At 42.2% G+C, this 23,869-nt stretch overlaps 1 protein-coding gene across 1 annotated transcript in view; it reads right to left on the bottom strand.

Annotated features, from left to right (window-relative positions):
* The window catches only part of MMAB (metabolism of cobalamin associated B), a 379,881-nt gene that overhangs the window by 344,650 nt on the left and 11,362 nt on the right, over nucleotides 1–23,869 (bottom strand). The window contains exon 2 of the mRNA XM_044068508.1: nucleotides 23,449–23,510. Within this exon, the coding sequence (XP_043924443.1) occupies nucleotides 23,449–23,510 (62 nt within the window). The remainder of the gene's footprint in view (nucleotides 1–23,448; nucleotides 23,511–23,869) is intronic.

The following is a 23,869-nucleotide window of genomic DNA, read 5'->3' as shown; positions in this document are numbered from 1 at the left end:
AACTGTAAAATATGTGCCACAAAATAATCAAGTAGAAAATAGTAAGTAGTCCGCCGTTGAGTTAAAAATGGAATATCCTGAAACACACAAACAAGCGATCTTAGTTGAGTATAATGAAAATCATTCCTTATTTATATATAATCAGGTTGTTTGGAGTAAGGGAATAGTTACAGAGGGTGGTTCTGTTAAGAGCAATAAAAGTGTTAAAATCATTCCTTTAGCCAAGTTCCTCTTTCCCCTTAACACCATAGTGTAAACAGAGACTGTGCTACCTAAAACTGAAACTGAAAAGCTAGAGACAAATTACACTCTAAGACCAGTTTATTAACACTTTGTATAAGCTAACCAACTAATCCAACACTTTTATTAATTAAGAAACTAACTGACTAAAAAAATGACTAACAAAAAGGTCTACCACTAGACATCTACCAGAATAAATATTAATAAATATACAACTTTTAACAAAGATTGCATTCGTGTAAGACAAATATTTAATTAGGTTTGTGTGTCAAAAACAAATCATAATATGAATGAACATATGCACAGATATACAACTGAAAACCAGAGGATGAAAAACATAAAAATAATTGGAAATACAGTGATAAATGTTAAAAATAAAGCACTAAGGCCATGGAATCTGTTAAAGTGTGGCATCCATACCTCTCAACCTCTTAGAGCAAGAAATCTGGACAAAGCCATCAATAATGGGGGGGGGGGGGGGGCACTTTTTAAATATTGTTCTTACACACTTAGAAAATTGATAGAACAACAAGTTTCTTAATAGCATGAATTTTCTGAAGGGTATGAGGTCTGAAACTCAAATGTCTGTCATTATTTTCTGACTTCATCCCTCAATGATTTGCCAGAAAACCACAATTTTATGAGAAATGGAACCAAAATACGAGGCAAAAATCTGGACATTCTGCACACATCTGTACAGTTGAGGTAAGAAAACACTTAGTTTGAGTGTGCAAGAGTGCACTCAAAAGTAATTGCAACCTTTAAAACAGAAAAAGAAAAAGACTAGGCCCATGTACATTGTGTGACATTCACTACCTCAAAGGAAAAAGCGTAGCAAAAGTGTTTAGTTTAAAATCTAAAGTAGCATTTAATGTGGAGTTTCTTCTTGGGTTTGTTTTGGACCCACTATAGGTTGCATACTGGGTTTTATTTGAGACTTAGTTCCACTATTTATTTACACGTTGTTGAGTGGGTTACTCCCACTAGGTTAATGGCTTATTTTCAGGTCTGACCATATTATCTCATTTCCTCTCTACTTTCACTGGCTTGTGTGAGTAATCACAAAATCATCATTTTTGAAATCCCTCCCCTTCGACTATTTAAATTTATTGGCCATCCTAATGTATTCCATAGTACCAGAATACAAAAGTGACCACCCCTTTCAACCCATCTTGCTGTTTTAAAAATAGTTACACTCTACTAAACCTTAACTTTTTAAACTTGAGTTACCTACTTTCACATCTAACTTCTCTAGTGCACACTGCAGTGTGCATTTTTTTTTCATCTTACCTTTAAGCATCCCTATGACTAGCACTTTCTCTAATACCTGCTGGAAAGCACTAGAAAGCCTTAAACTGATACAAGCACTCAACTTTCCTTGTTAATAAGGAGAAATTAATAGTAGGCACTAAACAGCCTACAATTGCAAAGTACCTTGCTAAGGTAAGGGAAAACAGCTCCTGTACTTTACAAAAAAGCACCAAAACAGGCATGTCCAAGGGTCAGCTTCCAGTGATTTCTCCTGTCCACCTGGTGAATCTGGGCATACTGGGGCAATGCAGCAATGGCCTCATGTACACAGACAATCCTCTCCTTCTACCACCCAACACTACAACATGTGAGAGATGCACTTACATAGCCAAAATGGAAGCAAAGCTCTCTCCACCCAAGATTGTGCTAGACAGTCAAGAGGAGAAGGTTAACACCCACACTACACCTCAACACATAGCCCTTCTAAACCCACACCACCAACACCCACATATAACAACACTAAATCCACATATGCAGAGGCCCTTAACTGTAACCTGCCCAAGCAACAAGGACCTCTGAAGCTGAAACGCAAACAAACACCAATCACAACCAAAATATCACATAGTTCACAACACCAGTGTGCCACCCAGAAACAGCCCCTAAGGCAAGACAATGTACCTAACACTTTAGTCATAGGTGACTCTATAGTCCGGCACACTGATGTCCCACTCACCAGGTTGAACAAGGAGAAAATTACAGTCAGCTGCCTGTCGGGTGCCAGGATCTGCCACATAACGCATGCACTCAAGTCACTCCACAACAAGTACAAATATGACTCTCATTGTCCATGTTGGAGTGAATGACTTGAGATGTACCTACTTGGACTACATGAAAAGAGACATGGAAGAGCTCTCGGATCATGTGGCCCAGGCAGGTATGACCCTACACCTCAGGATGTAGTGTGGGTGTTAACCTTCTAGACTTGATCATTACCAACATGGGGACTCTATGCTCCACACCAGAAGCATATCCCTCATTGGTAAGATCAGACCATAAATTAATTTCACTGGATGTCCACATCCCGACCCCACCCCCAGCCCAGAAAACCACAGTGTAAAACTTCTCAAAAGCGAACTTCTCACTTCTCAAAACCGAAGTGGAATCCTTCAAGGCCCCAGGGCCAGTGGAAACTACAGCCCAAACTGCAGAATCCTATATAAATGCATTCTACGGACATCTCCAGGAATGCATGGATCATGCTGTCCCAAACAAAACCAAGACCCAATCATCCAAAGGCAGGCGTCCAGTCTGGTGGACCCCTGCCATAAATAAACTGTACAACAGAAGGAGGAAGCTACTACATGATAGAGCAAAATCCCTAATAGGGAAGGCATCTCTGATCAGTACTAGCAAAAAATTACGATCCCTCATAAAATCCTTCAAGGCCAGCTTCGAGAGAAAAATTGCACAAGACACCAAAGACAATCATAAGGCTTTTTTCAGTTATGTTAGAAACCTGGGATGCAACTCCCAGACTTGTTCTGAGTTGATTCTAAACGACAAAAAATACACTGAACCCACAGAAATCGCCAATATCCTGGCAGACCGGTTCAGTGCAAACTCCCTCCCCCCCAAAAGAGCAAGTATCTATCCCGGCAGAGGGCTGCCTACCAAACATCTCAGATGCTCAGGTGAAGGCTGCCCTCTCCAAAGCAAAAAACACTGCTTCCATGGGACCAGATGGCGTCCCAGGTTGCGTCCTACATGAACTACAAGAGGAACTAATCCCTCAAATAAAACAGCTATACAATCTCAGCTTCACTACAGGATATGTGCCCACAGAATGGCGTACAGCAACAGTGATCCCACTCCACAAAGGAGGAGCCTCTACGGACCCTGGAAACTATTGCCCCATAAGCCTGACTAGCTTAGTCTGCAAGGCTATGGACAGGATCATCATGGAGCTCATAAACAAAGACATTGGGGACCTACAGACACTAGATCCCACCCAGTTCGGCTTTGTCAAGGGCAGATCCTGCCTTTTGAACCTGGTTGACTTCCTTGAAACAGTCACCAAAGCCATAGATGAAGGGAAGGTAGTCCACACAGCCTATCTGGACCTTGCAAAGGCATTTGACACAATACCTCACTCGGGCATCATAGATAAGCTATCCAGCTTAAATATAAACCCCTATGTCACAAGATGGGTCGCAAACTGGCTCAAAGACAGAACCCACACAGAGTGAGAGTTGCTGGAGCCATGTCAGACTCGAAACCAGTCACAAGTGGCGTCCCACAGGGTTCTGTCCTGGGACCACTCTTGTTCGGTATATACTTTTCCGAGGTACAGGCAAACGTGGGAGGACTATGGCTCACCAAGTTCGCAGACGACTGCAAACTGGGCGCCATAATCAACTCTCCAGCCGACACAAACATCCTTCAAAAAGGTCTCACAAAGACAGATAACTGGTGCCAGCGCCATGGTTTAAAGCTAAATGCCAAAAAATGTATAGTCATACCCTTTGGCAAAAACAATGTGCCCACAAATTACCACATAGGCGGAAACCCATTAAGTACAGAGAAAGTTATTAGGGACCTGGGGACCCAAGTTGATAGCAATCTCTCCTTTGAAAACCACATTGCCAAAGTGGTTAGAAAGACCTTCTACATAGCCCACCTCATCACGAAGGGTTTCACATCTAGATCAAGAGAGGTAATCGTGCCCCTTTATTCATCCCTCATCAGGCCCATCATAGAATACGATGCGCCTTTTGGGATGTACCTTACCCGACACCTGCAGCAATTAGAAAGACCCCAAAAGTATCTCACCAAGAGGATCAAGGGTCTCAAACAGATGCCATATGCTGCTCGGTTAAAAAAACTCCAGCTCTACTCAGTTGCATACCGCCTTCTTCGAGGCGATCTATGCCTGACATACAAAGCTATGTCAAATCCAGAATTAATGGACATGCTCCACCTCAGTAAATCTAAATCCCTTAGAGCCACACGCTCGAGGGACTTGAACCTCAGCACAGAAATAAATAGAACTTGCTGGATGGACAGGTTCATAACCCAGAGGCTCCCTTCGCTCTGGAATAGAATTCCAGTTCATGTGAGGCAGAGCACCTCACTGAATCTCTTCAAGAAGAATCTCGATAAGTGGATGGGGGATCGTAGGTTTGTCCCAGGGATTACTCCCGTGTCACTATTAGACAGAGGCACAGTAAACTAAACCTTAAAAAGGGCACAGTATACTCAAATAAAGGGGTGGTGTAAGCCATACAGAATCGGGCTAGGCTTATAATTGCCCCAGGGCAGATAGCCTAGTATGAACTATGAACCTATGACCCTAGTCCTGAGTAGCATCCTGCCTTCGCCCAGAATGATACCACAATACAAGGACAAAATGATTGACTTCAACAATTGGCTAAGCTTCTGGTGTCATTCAAAGGGGATCCATTATCTGTCTGCCTGGGATGACATGATTGACAGACCACGATGCTTTGCCAGAGATGGTCTGCACCTGTCGCCCCTGGGATTCAGGTTACTGGCTAAGGCTCTTGCCACCCCTATAGTGCCTTTTTTAGGTAAAGTTCAAAAGGACACAACCACCACCGTAACAGGCACAAGCATGTCTGAAGGTAATTCTACTCAATGCTAGAAGTCTAAACCTCAAAATGCACTCTCTCGAGGCACTCCTGAAAATGGAGAACATCGATATCTGTGCAGCAACTCAAACCTGGTTCAAGGCTCCAGAGAGCACCCCTGCAATACCAGGCTACAACTCTTACCACACTTTTTGGCCACCAAACCAGGACCGAAACACTAAAGGTGGAGTGTCAATATTCACCAAGGATATTCACACCACCAGGCTAGTTGCCCAACACAATGCGTTTGAAATTCTCCAGGTGCAACTAACACTAGGTAAGACTGCAATCCAAATTGTAGCTTGCTACAGATCCCCCACCATACCCCAAGATTCTCACTACACCTTTCTAAACATACTGGAAAATATTAAGATAGAACCAAACACCCTAATACTGGGTGATTTTAACAACCCTGCCATTAACTGGGAAAACTACTCATGTACCAACAACTTTGCCCAACGGTTCCTGGAATTCATAAATTCCAACGCCCTGGATCAACTAATCCATAGTCCCACCAGGGGCTCCAGTATCCTAGACCTGATCATTATCAACATGGGAAATCGATGCTCCACACCTATGGTCACCCCCTTGTTAGTCAGGTCTGACCATAAGCTAATCATCCTTAACATCCACATCCCACCGCCACCCCCCAGTAAGTAAACCTCCATAAAAAAACTTCTTCAAAGCCAACTTCATGCTACTCAAATCAGAAGTGACAAACTTCATGACACTCATGCAGACGGGAACTGAAAGTTCAACTGCTGAATCTTGCACTAAGGCACTGTACGAGCACATCCACTCATGCATGAATCGTGCCATCCCAAATAGAACCAAGATGCTCTCATCCAAAAAAAGGAAGCCAATCTGGTGGTCACCTGCCATAAATAAACTTTACAACAAAAGGAAGAAACTGTTGCAGAAAAGAGAAAAATCCCAGGATGCAAAAAAACACCCTTACCAGCCTCAGTAAGAAACTGAGATCCCTCATAAAATCCTCCAAAGCTAGTTACAAAAATAAAATTCCAAAGACAACCACAAGGCATTCTATAACTATGTCAAGAATCTAAATGGCAATGCTCAGATCTGCTCTGAGCTAAAACAGAATGGCATTAAATATACTGATCACAAGGATATTGCCAATATCCTGGCAGATCGATTCAGTGCCAACTTCACCCCCCTCTCACCCCCTAAATGGCCCATCTCAATACCAGAAGATTGCCAAATTCTGGTAATAACGGCCACACAGGTAAAAAACGCACTCTGATGACATCCCGGACTGTGTACTACATGAACTACAATATGAACTGGCACCTCACCTAAGTGTCATGTTTAATCATAGCCTCACCTCAGGTTTTGTGCCCACTGAGTGGCGCAGAGCTACAGTTATCCCACTCCACAAGGGGGGATCCACCTTGGATCCCGGAAACTACCGTCCCATCAGTCTGACAAGCCTTATCTGCAAGGCCATGGAATGTATTATCATGGAACTTACAAACAAAGACATTGGCAACCTTCAAACACTGGACCCCACCCAGTTTGGGTCCGTGAAGGACCGATCTTTTCTCCTGAACCTGATTGACTTCTTCGAATCAGTCTCCAGAGCCATGGACAGGGGTAAGGTGGTCCACACAGCCTATCTAGACCTTGCGAAGGTCTTTGGCACCACCCCCACTCTGGAATCATAGATAAACTTACTAAGCTGGGCATTAATCCCTACATCACCCAATGGGTTGCTAACTGGCTTACTGATAGAACCCATACTGTAAAAGTAGCCGACTCCAAATCCAGCTACAGACAAGTGACAAGTGGAGTACCTCAGGGTTCAGTCCTGGGACCTCTCTTGTTTGGCATCTACTTCTCTGAAGTATAGGCCAACACTAAGGGACTCTGGCTAACAAAGTTTGCAGATGACTGCAAACTGGGAGCCATTATTGAATCCCCAAATGATGTGGATACTCTACAAAAGGGCCTTAAAGAAACAGATGCTTGGTGCCAGAGCCATGGGCTCAAGCTCAATGCCAAGAAATGTATAGTTATCCCCTTTGGGAAAAAACATGTATTCATGAATTACCATATAGGTGGCAGTACACTAAACACCAAAAGTGTGATAAAGAGAGTTAGGGACACAGGTGGACAGTGGTCACACCTTCGAAAACCACATCGCTACAACAGTCAGGAAATCCTTCTATGTGGCACACCTCCTCACTAAGGGCTTTTCATCCAGAAAAAAGGAGGTCATTGTCCCATTGTACTCATCCCTCATTAGACCCATTATAGAATACAATGCCCCGTTTGCTATGTACTTCTCAAGACATCTGTAAAAGAATCACAGGCCTAAAGCAGATGCCCTACGGTGACCACCTTAAAAAACTCCAGCTATACTCTGTCGCATATCGTCTACTCAGAGGTGATCTCTGCTTAACATGCAAGGCCATGTCAAACCCAGAGCTGTTGGACATGCTACACTTAAAGAAATCCCAATCCCTCAGAGCCACACACTCCAGGGATCTAAACCTTGTCATCACAATAAACAAAACATGCTGGAGGGATAGGTTCCTGACCCAGAGACTCCCCAGACTCTGGAATAGACTGCCCATACATGTCAAGCAGAGTGCCTCTTTGGCCCTCTTCTATTGGATGGGAGAAAGGAAATTCACCCCGGGGATCACGCCCTGCTAGATAGGGGTCCAGGGAAGTAAATAGTGTGGGAAGAAATAGCCAGGGAATTGTTATGGCTAGGCTTGTATAGGCCCTAGGGCTGATAGCCTAGTACCAAGCTATGAACCTATGAACACCTGAGGTTAATTCAGAATGACTAGGAAAATTTTGGCCAAGAGCACCAAGAATCTTACCTTTTTTTTAATACAAGTGCATTAGGATGTTTTACATCTACTTGAGTTACTACCGATTCATGCAGAAGAGGCCTCAGTTTAAGGTCTCATTCAAAGATGGTACACTCAAGAGTGTAGCACCCCCCTTAAGCTGCAGTGCGGTATCAGTACTGGAAAATTAACCCGACTACCTAGTGTGGGTAAACTACTGCTGGGAGTGCAACTCCAGTGTAAGCCAACATTCAGCATGGATAATTGCGTGTCTTAAGAATATCACTTGTTCATAATACCTATAACTAAGCCTCAGTTTAAATGAAAGTGTACTGTAACAAAAGTGCTGAATGCTTTAAGATACGATATCAACACTGTATATAAAATTAAATAACTAGCTTAGCCAGTCATTTGGCAGTCTAAATTGCTCATAACATCATTTTCTAGTAAGTGTAATGATAATACATATTTGCAGAATACAGGAAGCATTACTGTTGCTCTGGGGGTATATACTCCCCAAAGAAATAACTAGTGGTTTGTGACTGGTTCAATCCATAAGGGTAAGACAGACACCCTCATCACTTCCCCATTTTCTACAGGGGGTTGGGATGGCATGTCAATTATCACCATCTCTCTGTATTCAATGCCACTCTCCTACCTTGTTCAACACATGTTCAACTGTAGAAAGACTTCTCTCACACAGTCTATCCCACCTCATTGCTGGATTGCCCTCATTTCCTCTTGCCTTGTTCCTGTCTGTCCTAAATCTTCTTCACCAGATTGTTTTCTGTTTTTCTGCACATGTGCCCAAACCACCATAATCTGTTCTCTTTGACCTTTACTGCAATTGAAGCTACTTTGGCATGCACTCTTATGTCCTCATTTCTTCATCTGTCCCACAGAGTGCATCCTACCACCCACCTCTGGCACTTCATCTCTATCAGCTCTAGCCTCCTCAGCTGCTCTGACTTTACTTTCCAGGTTTCTGTACCACACAGCAGTATTGGTCACACCACTGTTTTGTATACCTTATTTTTCAGCTTCTTTGACATTCTTCTGTCATACACTACCCTTGACACTCTGCCAGTTGGCTGCAGCCCCTCTGATTCTAGTCTGACCTCCTCATTCAGACTTCTTTTCTCCTCAATCACACCTTCCAGACACCTGAAACTGTTAACCTGTTCCACTATTTCCCTTCTATCTCTATTCTCAACTACTTGTGATTTCCCCAGTTTGGCGCCATTACAACTGTCTTATCTGTACTCAAGTTTCATCACATGTGCCTTCCGTATTGCATTCCATTCCCCTATCCTTTGTTGAAGTTCTTGTTCAGAGTCTGCCTGTAATCCTGTATCGTCTGCATGCAGCAACTTTGTTAATCTGTCCCCTTTGACCCGTTTGCTAATGTAGTCAAATCACTAATATGAACAGCAGTGGGCTCAAGAGCTGAACCCTGATGCGCACCCACTCCCAATGGGAACCCCTATGCAAGACCAAATACTGTTCGTCCTTGTACATAGCCTGCACTAATTCTACCAATGTTTCTAGGGGTTTGAACCACCAAAGGACTGCCTGAATCAGCTTTTTTAGGACCTTGTCATATGCTTTCTCTTGGTCTAGAAATGCCCAGTTGGATTCTTTCCTTATCTCTAGCTTCTTCTCAAGTATCTGCTCACTGCAAACGTTGGGTGAGTTGTGGTGCATCCTAATCCAGATATGAACTGCTCATCTCCTAACTTACTTTCTACTACTCTGCATATCCTTTTGTCAGTCACCCTCTCTAGAACTTTCATGCAGTGTGATAGGAGCTTGATACCTCTAAACTGCCTACAGTTGTGAATGTCTCCTTTGTTCTTGAACAGTGGCACTAGTATGCTTATTCTCCAGTCATCTGGGATATGTCTTTCTCTACACACTGCTATGATTACCTACATGAGTCATTTCTGTCCTATCTCACCCAACATACTTATCAAATTAAAATGAAACGCTTATCATACAATCAACATATCTCCCCCAAACTAAAACTCACTGGTGACACCCATCCAAACCCTGGATCATCTACATCCCCACAAACCTTTAACTCTACAATCCCCACAAACCACTGTGATGCCCCACTACTAGGCCAGTAATCAAGGAGCCTCAATCCTCACTACTGGCACCAGTGGGGGATGTAGACTGGGAGGATGACAAGTACATAGCATATACTTTTGAATCTAGTGGAATTGTCTATATTGTAGGCTGTGGGTGCTCACAGATGAAATGATACATCGGACAGACTAAAAGAGATGTCAAGAAAAGAATCATAGAACGTTTGAGTGACATAAGGAGGAATAGGATAAAAAATCCAGTAGCTACACATTTTATTCAGGCACATAGTGGTCCAGTAGAAACTTTCTTTTTCAATCTGTTGGCCAAACCTAAATCCAATAACAGGGAGGTGGATATTAACAAGTTGTTAATACTGGAGTCCAAATGTATAATAAATTTCAGGACACTATATCCCAAAGGTTTAAATATGGAATTAGACACTAAATTAGTTTACAACAAGTAAACTGACATTGTTATTTGTAACGATGAGAATGCTTACATTTTATTAATGATGACGTTGCTGGTGTCTCACTTTATGTCAAAAAGCAGGTGGGATTCATCTTGGTAACTTTGTATAAAATGTACTATGCATAGCTGAACATGGGCAATGTGTAATTTATGAAGGGCACTTTAAATATAGATTGCTCATTGAAGGATAATTAATTGAATGTATTAGGTATGAGATATATAAAGAAAGCTGCTTGATGTAATAATTTATTCTCTGAAGGCGTAAGCCGAGGTACCAGATACATCAGAAAATACTTTTCTATCCTGATGGTTCGTGTGTTTCAGGATGACAAGTAAACACACATTATTTCCAGATCCAGCTCTCTGCATCAACTGCAATTTCCTTTAAGAGCACACAGAGACCACAGTCAGTCCAGGGCTGGTTTCTCACTCTTTCTCCAGATCCCCAATAAGACTCCCCACTGGCACAGCTATAGAGTTGAGATCTCAGATGAGTGACTAAGCCAAATCCTCCAGTACCCTCTCTCTCCAACCAGTGCTTTGTGTCCCTGCCTAAGTAGCTGACACACGCAATCTCTGACGTTTGATTTACACACATACCTGGGAAAAGCTGGCACAGATTTACTAGCTATGCCCCCTTCTGGCCACAATACAAGGTAGTTTCTACTGCCACCAATCACTCCTTCTCAGCTTCTTTAAGGCCCTTAACAAAGGGTGTCCAATCTTACTGTGTAATATTAATATTAATACAAATGGCAGTTTGACCAAGGAAAAAGGCTATAAGGAGTGGCCAAAGTGCCACTAAATAAATATGCAAGTATTCTGAAAACTTAAATATCTCTACACAGATCAGTCACAATGAAAGGTTTAAATATATTAATAATAAAAGAACAAGACAGTATTAAATCTATATTCACAGTGACATCAGATTTCAAAACCACAGCATATATTTAAAACAATATTGCAGAACAGTCTCAAATAAATAAAGAAAAATACCTAAACTAAGCTTTGCTATATTCCTGACAATATCTAAGAGAATTACTATTCCCTACAAACTTACTTCATTAGAGCAAGGCAAATGTGGTGAGTAGATCTTCTAGTTGTTGTCAGGTCCAAGACAAAATACAGAAATGCTGTCTCACTATGACACTTCTCAAATTAATATCTCAAACATTACTGCTGGGCTAGCTTGCAGAATGACATCACTTCTTGTTATCTGTCTTCTAGTCCCCAGGCCCAAAACAACAACTGATGGCAACTGGTAGCATTTAGCATCTACCTGTAAAAATACATAGACCTCAGATCTTTAGCAGATGCTGGAAGTCATAAAACAATTGCATTCCTTCACATTTCAAAACTAGTAATTAGTTCACCTTACAGACAATACAGAAAGCTTCTCAGCACTGACTCTCTGTCTCTAGCTGCACTGAAAACTGAAATACCATGTTATATTCCGTAGCCTATAAAGTAATTTAATTTTAGCTATTCTCCTAAAATTTGCAGGACTGAAGTTAACCTCCTGTATTCCAGTTTCCACAGTTAAAAATATATACATTTAGACAGTTACAGTAGTGCATGTAGATTTCTGTTTTCCTCTAGCAGGGCATACTGTGGATGCATCTCAAATATACCTTCAACACACATCTGTACAAACCAGTTTGATATACACACGACATACAGCTCTAATACAGTTGTAACACAAGCATTTTATATAAATAATTTCGGTTTTCACAAATGACATAGAATTATTTACAAAATTCCAGCTAGCTGGACTGGCAGTATCTCCTTTTGTGACACTTCTTCCCCCCTTCAAAGACTCAAGCTAGTTTTTCAAGTGACCCTTGAGAAATATTGCTTGAGAGGCATGAGCCTATCTGGGAATACATTACCCCATTCCCTGACTCGAGAGCCCATCTGCATTGACATTGCTAAACCTACTGTAGTGCCGCACTGTCATATCATATGCCTGCAATCCTAGGCTCCACCTTTGAAGCTTGGGATTTTGCTGGCTGGCTCAAAGTAGCCATATTAAGGGATTGTGGTCTGTAACTACAGTGAATTTCCTTCCATACAGATAAGGCTGAAGTTTCTGTAGTGCCCACACAATGGCTAGAGATTTCTTTTCTACAGATGCATAGCATTCCTCCCTGGGTTGGAGCCTACAGCTGAAATATACCACTGGGTGCTCTTCTCCCTCTGAGGAAACCTGGCTGAGTACAGTCCCCAACCCATGGTTTGAAGCATCCACCTGCACAACAAATTGGTTGCTGTAATCTGGACTGGCTAACACAGGGGGTCCTTCCAATGCCCCTTTGAGCTTCTGGAATGCCTGCTCACATGTTGGGGTTCACACTACTTTATATAGCCTGTTTTTCCTAGTCAGGTCTGTGAAGGAAGCAGCTATAGTACTGTAATTGGGGACAAACTTTCTGAAGTACTCTGCTGTCCCTAAGAATGCCCTCACCTGCTTTTTTGTAACAGGGGCAGGCCATGTCTGAATGGCTTCCACTTTGACAGGTTTTGGCCTGATCTTACCTCTCCCCACTCTATGTCCCAGGTAGGAGACCTCTGCCATACCCACCTGACACTTACTGGGCTTAACGGTCAACCCTGCCCTCTGTAGTCTGCCCAGCACCTCCCTGATATGCTGAAGGTGCTCTTGCTTGGAAAGGCTGTAGATGGCAATATCATCCAGGTAAGCAAGGGCAAAATCTCCTGCTAGGATACAATCTACCAGCATTTGGAATGTTGCTGGGGCATATTTCATTTCAAAGGGCATCTTCATGAACTCATACAAGCTGAAAGGAGTCACAAAGGTTGACCTCTCTCTAGTGTTAGGAGTCTAGGGCACCTGCTAGTAGCCCTTGGTAAGATCAATAGTGGTAAGATACTTAGCCACACCCAGCAGCTCTAGGCCTTCATCTGTCCTAGGCATAGGGTAAACATGAGTGAAACTGTGTGACTATTTAATTTCCTGTAGTCCACACAGAGCCTTGTGCTGCCTCCTTCTTCGGCACCAGCATCACTGGGGAGGCCCAGGGACTGCTGGACTCCTGGATTAGCCCCATTTCTAACATTTCCTGTATCTCCTCCCTCCGAGTCTGTTTGACTCTCTCAGGCACCCTATAAGGGGCATGCTTGATAGGCCTTTGGGGTCCTGTACCTCCATGGTGCTGTACCAGGTGGATACACCCTGGTTTCCCAGGGAACATGCCCCCAAATTACTGTAACACTGCTTGAATTTCTCAGACATGGGTAGAGGATAGCTGCTGAGACATTGCTACCCCTTTCACTGAAATGTCAGTCCAAGCCTTAATGAGATCAGTCACCAGATCCCCCTCAGACGACTCCTGCCATCCACTGCAAATCCTCAGCAGAAGGGCTTCTCTGTCATGGTAAGGTTTCATCATGTTAACATGGTACAGTTTGTGCCCCTGCCTCCTGCCTAGCAGTTCTACCATGTAGATCACATCACTGACCTTCCTTACCACCTTGAAGGGTCCCTCCCAAGTAACCTGCAGCTTAGTATGTCTGACAGGAATGAGAACCATAACCTGTTTCCCCACAGCATACTCCCTAGCTCGTGCATTCCTGTCACACCAGATCTTTTTCTGCTGTTGGGCTTCTGCCAGATTCTCCTGGGCCAAGCCCATGAGCTCTCTGAGCCTTGTCCTGAGGTTTAGGACATATGCCACAACAGACTCCTTGTGGGATTCACACTCACCCTCCCACTCATTGTGAATCAAATCTAGAGGTCCTTTCACCCTATGCCCATACAACAACTCAAAAGGTGAGAAACCTGCTGATTCCTCGGGCACCTTTCTAGAAGCACACAACAGATGGGACATATATTTGTCCCACTTCCTCTTAAACTGGTCTGCAAATGCCTGTAGCATGGTCTTTAGTGTACAGTTTAACCTCTCCACAAGACAATTAGTTTGGGGGTGGTCCTTAGGTGCTTCAGCCTGCAGACAAGCCAGCAGGTCTGAAGTGACATTGGCAGCTGTGTCAATCAGTATTTCTTTTGAGAAACCTACCCTTCTGAAAATATCTAAAAGCATTTCCCACATTTTCTGCCTCAATGCAGGACAGGGGCACCACCTCAGGTTATCTGGTAGCACAATCTACTACCAATAGGACATACTTCTTCCCAGTGGAACTTGGGGTACTCAAGAGGTCCCACAATATCCATAGATACCCTCTGAAATGGCTCCTCAATCACAGGTAAAGGCATCAAAGGAGCTTTCACCTTGTCTTCTGCCTTGCCTACCTTTTAGCACTGCTTAGAGGTTCTGCAGTACCTTGTTACATCCCTAGAAATCCCAGGCCAGTAAAAGTTCTCCATAATATGTCTCTTGGTATGCTTTATGCCCATATGACCTGCAAAGGGAATATCAAGGGCTATGGCTAGAAGTGCTAGACGGTAGGCTCTGGGCACTACCAACAGCTGTATTCTCTCACCCTCTAGCCCTCCCTCAGGTGTCCACTCTCTATACAGTAACCTTTTGTCCCAGTATACAGATTCCCCCTTTCCTTGATAATCAGGCGCCTCCCTGGCTACCTACCTCAAGCCTTGTAATGTACAGTCTGAGAGCTGAGCCGGTCTCATCTCTGTCTTTGTAACCCTTCCCAGCCCCCCTTCCACAGAAGTCCTGGTAACCTCTTGACAGCGGTGCCTCACTGTCAGACTGGGTACTACTACTCACCTCTGCCCTTGCAGTCACTCGGTCCCAGGGAACATAAGTACCCACGAGCAGCTGTGGCTCACCTTCAGTCTCACTGTACAGGGCATCTCCATCCCTGAAATAACCACTTCAGCAGTCCCGGCTTCAAGTGTGCAGTCTGTCTGGGTCCCAAGCTACCAGACCCACATGCTCGTCTCCAAGACTGACTGCATGTAACTGCATGGACACAAGGTACTGTATTATCAAAATCATTCCCTATCAGGACATCTGCAGGGATATCCTCAAACACATCTACTTGCTTGCTTCCTTTTCCACCCTTCCAGTCAAGGTGAACCCTAGCCAAAGGTATTTGGAATGGGGTCCTCCTAAAGCTCTGACTGGAGTAGACTGCCCAAGCAAGTAGTGCTCCTCTTAACCACCGCAGGCTTCACAATGGTTTGGTCAGAGGCTGTGTCTCTCTTAGCGGTGGCCTGTTCCCCCTCTACTAAGATAGGACATAACCTCTTGTGGTAGTTTGATACCCTTGTTGTCTCCAGACAACTTATTGCTGGCATTCTGTCATTCCAACTTGCCGGCTCCCCCACCTTTTGTTCCCCACCTTGCCTCCGTGGATATCTATATGCTACATGGCCCCACTGTTTACATTTAAAACATGTCTGACCCAGCCCTGTTAGAAATATGTTACACCTAAAGAAATCCCAATCCCTCCGCACCACACATTCCAGGAACCTCAACCTCATTACCACAATCAACAGAATATGCTGGAGAGACAGGTTCATAACCCAGAGACTGCCCATGCTCTGGAATAGAGTTCCCATACATGTCAAGCAGAGCACCTCACTGGCCCTTTTCAAGAGAAATATTGATAAGTGGATGGGAAATAGAAAGTTCACCCTGGGGATCACTCCAGTGGTTCTACTTGATAGAGGCACCAGGAACTAACGGCGGCATGATACCAGGGCACTTCTATGGGCTAGGCTTGTAAAGGCTCCAGTGACGTTGGCCTAGTACACACCTGTGAACCTATGAAACTATTTAACCCTTGATCCTGGCCATGTACCTTATCTACTGGCTTCCCCTGTTACTGGCAGACTGTGATGGGGTGGTTTAGGCTGCCCACTATGGGTTCCCTTAGACCCATGTGCAGCACTGGGTATCCCTTTCCTTTGCAGTGATGCCCTGTTTGCTAGGTATAGTTCTCTCTTTTCCCCCCAACTCCTCTGCATATATATTTAGACAGTTACAATAGTGCATGTACATTTCTGTTTTCCTCCATCAGGGCACACTGTGGATGCATCTCAAACACAAATACTTTACAAAACATCCCTTCAATGCAGGTCTGTACAAACCAGTTCAGTTCTAATACAGTTGTAACACAAGCATCTTATATAAATCATTTCCATATTAACAAATGACATGTAATTATTTACAAAATTCCAGCCAGCTGGGCTGGCAGTATCTCCTTTCGTGATAACCACACCCCTCCAATACAACATAACCTAACTTGTTCTTCCCTTAACACTACACATATAAACTTTAGAGGCATCTACAACAAAATACCACTGTTCCATGCCTGGCTTAAATTACATGCTCCAGATATAGTAGCATTAACTGAAACCTAGCTGTAAAAAAGAAACAAAAAAGATAATGAAATTCTACCCCCAAACTAGAATATACTATGAGCAGACAGACAAAATAAAAAGGCCAGTGGACTGGCAATATTATACTGACGTTATCTGCAGCTTGCCCCTTCACCACTAAATCCTCCACAATTTGTTAAGGTAGAAATTCTCATATGAAGACATTATCAATCACAGGATGTTATTTGCAACCCGGTAATAATACCTCTATCACACAGGACTTCTTCTACTGTGTCTCAAACATCTCCCAAGAAAAACACATACTGGATGATTTTTAATATCATCTCTCTCTCCCCTCCGACTTGCCTAATCAATCAATAAATCTCTATGATCTCTTGCAGCTAATCACCACTCCCACCTGTTAACATGAACTGACAGGATTCTTACCTCTATGCCTCCTAAAATCTTTACCTCAGGTACACTTCTAGACACCCTAAGTGATAATTTCCCTACCCATGTAATAAAAAAGCAAATTAATATACAAAAGCAGATACACTTCAGCATAGCACATAAAAGAATATTTCCTGAAATGTGTCAGGCTATCTCTCATCTAAAACTACATACCTGGAATGCTCTAAAACACATTCCTCTAGATGATGCAGTAGATCTTTTTAATTCCCCTTTCTTGAACATCCTAAATGAATCTGCTTCACAAAGAAAAAAAGAGATGGGGCCAAACCTTCCCCTAGTTGACTCAATGTCTGGCTATCCAGTAAAACACTAATAATTCTCCAAAACTTCTTCAAAGAACTCAAACTAAAACTCAAATTAAGTTAAATAAAATAATAAAAAAAAAAAACTACACCGACCTGCAAAAACTACAAAAATCCCAAAACATTCTGGTCCCCTATAAACTCACTGCTCAGTCCTGGCCGCTCACTGCTCAGTCCTTTCCGCACCACTCAATTAAGTCCTACACTTAAACATCAACACCTCGGCATTCGTGAAAAAATCTACTGCCACTCATTAGCGGACCGGAGTTCCGCTGTGGCAACCCCTAACCGGGAAAAGCCGAAAGACAACAACAACAACTTAAACACTAACATCTCTATCAACTGTGCTGTTCATTTCAACTTTCATTTAGTCAGTCTCATCACTACTTCAAAATTACCCTAATACCAACAACCACACAACAGCACCACCAAGCATTCCTCTTCATAACCTCTCCTTCCTATCAGTCCCCACTACTTACATAAAAAAATATTACTTAAACTGAAACCCACTGCCTTAGCCCCAACAACCTACCTTAGTGAACACCTTACGATGGCTGCAGAAGCAATAGGCTACCCAATCTCAATGCTAACAAATCACTACATCAGAGAAGTGTATGTTCCTACCCTCTGGAAAAAAAATGATACATTCTTCCCCTCCATAAAGGAGCTCTCAAACTACAGGCACATTGACATCCTTTCCCCCTATTAAAAAACTTGAAAAATGCATCTGGTCACAACTCTTTGTCTCACCTCACACAAAATAACCTCCTCTCTTCATCTCGCATAGCTTCAGCCCCCACCACAGTACCTCTATTGCTTTACTTAGTTTCACCAATATAATAAACATAAATAGGAATGATGGAAGCCTAATGTCTACCCTCTTCCTTGACATATCCAAGGCCTTTGACAGAGCCTCTTATTCTATTTTCCAACACAAACTTCATCAGAAAGGACTTGACACCATTGTTATGTCATGGTTTTGTAGCTACCTCCAAAATAGAGCTCAAGCTGACAAGTGGACAAAAGACATCTCATCCTTCCTCCCCATCCCAGCTGCTGTACCACAATAATCAATCTTGGGACCCATTCTCTAACATCTTCATCAATGACCTACATAAAGCTTACAAAACTACATCCCTTGTACAGTATGCAGATAAGGCCATAGTTATCTGTGTAGCGTAGCAATCAACAAACTACAAGAACTTATCCATGAGTCCTTTTCCTCATTTGAAACCTGGACGACATCTGCTCAACTATTCCTGAACCTAAGTAATCCAAACTAATCCTATTTACTACCAAACAGCTTACAATCAACAAAACGTACATCTCAGTTACTTCATCCAACAAAACAAAAACTGAGTTTGTCACAAATACTAAATCGATAGTCATTTGTGTAGATGAGAACCTAAAATATGACACATGCACATCCAAAACAGAGAAAAAATTACTCCAGAAACTACATTCTTTCTAGACAGCTTAACCCTTCATCTCAGACACTTTAAGAAAACACATTGCCTCTTCTCTCCTCTTGCCAATCTAAAGTATTCTGTATCCATCCTTAACATCCTAGTGAGCTTGCTAAACAAATTTGAGCAATGTAACTACAAAATGGCACATTTAACTGCCAACCTTCCAAACAGACCCCACCACTGTGCAGCCTAAGGGAATTATAACAGCTGGAACTTCCACATTATCTAAGTTCCACAAATCCATAACACTGAGTAGAAACTCTATCCCACTAGCAATTAGACAATCATTTAAAACTCAGCTAAAGTCCTATCTACTCAGTTGCCAGCTCTGTACATTTGATGTTTCTCCAAACCTTTACAGTCACCACACTTTTACATAACTAGTCATAATACAGCTACTTTTTTACAACCTCTAAACTATCTGACTATTTATTTAACCCTCTTCACTACCACCTCTATTTCCTGGACCTCATCAATACTCCTTCTTAATACATAACCATCTTCATCCTATAATTACTTCACTGTTTCCTGCTCAATATTTATTTATGGCTGATTCCATTTGAAAGTAAATATACCCAAATAAACTTGATTTTAACTAATATTTTACTGTATTCTTGCATTAACTGTCATGTTTTTATTAACTGTCATATCATTACAATTCTATGTATGTTCATTTACTCTTCTATGTACGTACATTTATTATTTTTTGATTAACAGTCATATCATTACTAGTCTACGTATGTATATATGTATGTAGATTTATTATATAAATCTTGTAAAACTGCCTTTTAATCATTCTGTAAAATGGAGCATTTCTCCCCAGGCCTCCGCTGAAAACAGGACTTGTGCCAAGTTGGACCTTCCAAAAGCAATAAATAACCATCTGTTGTGATCTCATCTGAGCCTGCTACTTTCCCTGACTTCATTTTCCTTAGTGCTGTTCTTACTTCTTCTAGGAAGGGCTCCTTCTCGTTTCATCATTGGCTGTTTCTGGGTAAGTACAGCTTCTGTGGGGTTGTCTTCATTAAGAAACTGTTAAAAGTACTCCTTCCATCTGCTATTGATGTCCTGTGGACTGGTGAGCAGGTTGTTGCTGACATCCCTTATGAAGGGTGTCTTGACCATCTTCTTCATCTTTCTGTCTTTGCCTTGCAACCAGATATAGTTTATTTGTGCCAACTACTGAGATACTTTCCATAAGCTGGTAGAATGCATATAATGCCTTGTTCTTTGCTACTGCAACTTCTCTCTTAGCCTCTCTTGTTAGCCAACCACTATTCTTTCCTAGCCTGGTCCATCTTTTCTGTCTCCCACTTTTTCCTGCACTCCTCCTTTCTTTTGATGACTACTTGGATGTGTGCATTTCACCAGATTTCCTTAAATTACTTATTTCCATACCTGGCTTGGCTGTATTCCTGTTTTGTAGTCCTCACACCACGTGCTGTCTTTATGCATTGCTATTCTTCTTCAGCTCCATCTATTTCCTCTTCTTCTTGCGGTGCTACAGTCCTGCATAATTTCTTGAACTGTTATGTTTTCTATCCAGTCAACTTCCAGGTCTTCAGCCTCGTCTCTGTTGACCATAGAGGCCTCTCTGACCACTGCTTGCAGTTGATTGTGATAATCAGTAGTTTATGCTGTTAGTCAAATGCCTCACTGGAGATGACTTTACAATTGTTGATTCTACCCCACTAGCCTTTCCTTACTCAGAGGAAGTCTACCTGAGCTGCATGCTGGCCACTCTTGTATGTGATCCCGAGAGCTAAATTCATACTCCTAGTGTATACCACCATCAATCTTTGCTGTGTTTTAGCAGTCTTCCGACATTTTAAAGATGGCAAAGAAATTAAGGTTGTATGAAAACTGCCTACATCAGATGTTTCTACCACAATATTGTATTTTTTCTGGTCTAAAATTGCTTTTACTGTGGGGTAATTTAAGCAGCCTAAATACGGTCATGAAATCTAAGCCTGGACCTGTGGCACAGATGGCTGCAGCCATGACTGTTACTTAGGTTATTGTGGTTTGATTAGCAGCCCTGACAGGGAGAGGGAGGTAAAAAGGGGCATGGCTAATTCACCTGTCCAGGTGGGCTGGGAAAGGTTGAGTGCATTTGTGGGCAATCTGGCATGTGCAATTTCCCTGGCAGAGACTGGGAATCCACCTGCCATGATTCAGGGTTGGTGTGCAGGATTGCATGAAGGAAATATTGTGAAAACAAGACTGAACATACTTCACCAGCAGCCCAATTCACACCCCTAGCCTGGTGTTAAAAAAGTGTGTGCAGGGATTTTAGGGGGAAAAAGTAGAAAAAGCATATGAATCACCTGATGGATACCTTAATGAAGGCCTCTCCCAATTGACCCACGTACTGGTGATTGGCAATGAATGAGTCAATGGGCTGATGACCTGCAGGGGCAAAATGTGACAATAACAAACAAAAAGACATTAAATCTGAAGTGAGAAATGCAATATTTTCACCACCCCCTTTCTGGAAAAAGAGGAACTGCACTACATAGGGTTTATATAGGAAATGAACAGTTATCTTAGCAAAGCTTTGTGGAAGTGCATTTTTTAATACTGGCATTTAAGCCACATCCTTAAATGCAGCTAAAGCATACATGCTAACAGCACAGCTTTTGGAAAGGCAACAACTTGATGTTTCATTATCTGTAGGAAAGATCCTGCTGATGTAGATTTGCAAGGGTGGTTTGTCCTCAACATCACAAATGCCGCACATCAGAAACCAAGACTGAGTGGGAAATGAACTATCAGCTGATCTTGGACAGATGTAATTTTTCCAAGGAGGGGATGGCAAGACCTGCTCTTGATTATACACTGTGCTGGCATGGTTAGTAAAATGTAACAATTATATAAAACTGTTTTGAAGGTATAACAATTCTTATTAAAACACTAACTGTAAACCGTCAGTAATTTGCAGCTAATATGAAAATACTGTTACAAAAGTGGAAATCTGATCTTGAGTACAAGGCTGGTACTGTGAAAAAAAGTGTACAATAATATTTATGCATCCTAACAGTCTACCAGCTTTCAGTTTAAAAAATGCTCCATTGCCACAACATTATCCAGCAATATCAATACAAGTGGCATTATAATGATATATATAATAGAGTGAAGGAAATCTAAACATAGACAACTAAACGGCTATTAACATATTTCTCAGAATATTAAATCACAAAGATTTTGTGATGAAACAAAGTAATAAAATAACTATTTTAAAAACTAAACCCTGAAATTTTGCTTGTAGAATTTTGAGACATGAAAGATTTGACCCTCGTTGAATTATTCCTTCTCAGGATATATGGCTCCTCACAACTGCTTGTATGCTACTTGCTCAAAAAGGAAAGTAAGTGGTTCAAGTCCCACTAACTCGATCTTGTGCAACTATTTAGACCTCCCTATCCTATGAAAAATGTCTAGCTTTACCCATATCCTAACTCCAGTCCTGAAACAGCCTTCTTGCTCCCCAAGCCTAAAACCTCCCTCCTTTTCCAGAAACCTACCCTCAGCTCCTCAATCCCAGGACTCCCCTCTCTTCCCCTTACCAGAAAACTCCCTTCCTTCTCCCTAAACTTAAAATCACCTTCCCACTCTGTAGACCAGAGTGTGTGACACACCTTTAAGAAGCTTTCCAGTGAGTCAGCACATGCATGCAAGAACTCAGCACATGCAAGCAACAGTGCCATTTTGAATGAGCAGCCAGAGTGTGAGCATGGAAGTACATAGTCAGTTAGATAGTTTAAGTTTAATGTTCTCACCATCCATCCTGATGCATTTGTATACAAGAAACTACTTAAATGAACACCCAAGCCTCAACGTCTTTTTAATGCATATAAGAAGAGTGACACACTCCCTAAACCTAAAGCCCCTTCAGACTGTTGACGAAATGTACACCCCCTCACTAGCTGCTTGCCTGAACTCATTTTTGAGTTACAGAATGAGGTGAGCATCAGCCTACCATAGCTACAGCATGCTTAAGTCCCTGGCTTTGAGACCAGTGCTTGTAGAACACCCACCACAAACACATGAAGGAGCTAAACTTTCAACAGATTTGACATTTTGGCATAACAAGGTCATAACCCAATGTATCCCTCACCTCTAGAACAAACTTCTACTACATGTCAAGCAGAGTAACAACCCTTGCTACCTTCAGTTTAAACCTAGGTGGCTGGATGAGCAGCCTCAAATCTTCCCTGGACTATTTTACTTTGCTTTCCTGGAAGCTGGAGGGAACTCCCGAATATTATTTCTTGGTTAGGCATGTGATAGTATGCAAACTGATTGCCTAGAACTCACCAATGAATTGCAACTTAAATCACACTGGTTTCTTAATTGCTTTAAAAGTCAATAAAAGCAAAACAAAATGCTTAAAAATACGATAAATATTTCAACATGAATACAAACCTTTGTCTCCTGTCTTTGTATAGATCTTAGGAAATGTAGCCTTTTTATGTTTCTGTTCAGTGCTGTAATAGAAAGATATAATGTATTAGCTTTGAAATAGTCACTACTGAATTCTGGTTCAATTTTGTTTGTAGTTCAACACTGTTTTTTTCATTTTGTGATTAGCCACTTCATATATTAAGGCGCAGGAGAGCCAAAGCTAACCTGGCACACACTGAGCACAAGTCAGAGTATCTAATCCTGAATGGGGTACCATCCTATCAGGAGATACACACACACACACACACACACCACCTGCAGGGGAAAAATGGAATAACCCATATTCAACAAAGCATATCGGATGACACTGCAGAAAACCCCATGAAAGGAGTCCTTTCGCTGATAAAAATGTATAGTAATTTTTAATCTCCATGGAAGGCTG

Source organism: Protopterus annectens, chromosome 4.part0 (assembly GCF_019279795.1).
Source record: "Protopterus annectens isolate FY-2018-M chromosome 4.part0, PAN1.0, whole genome shotgun sequence".
Lineage (NCBI taxonomy): Eukaryota > Metazoa > Chordata > Ceratodontiformes > Protopteridae > Protopterus > Protopterus annectens.
The sequence above is the reverse complement of the archived record's forward strand: the minus strand, read 5'-3'. Positions and strand labels throughout refer to the sequence as shown.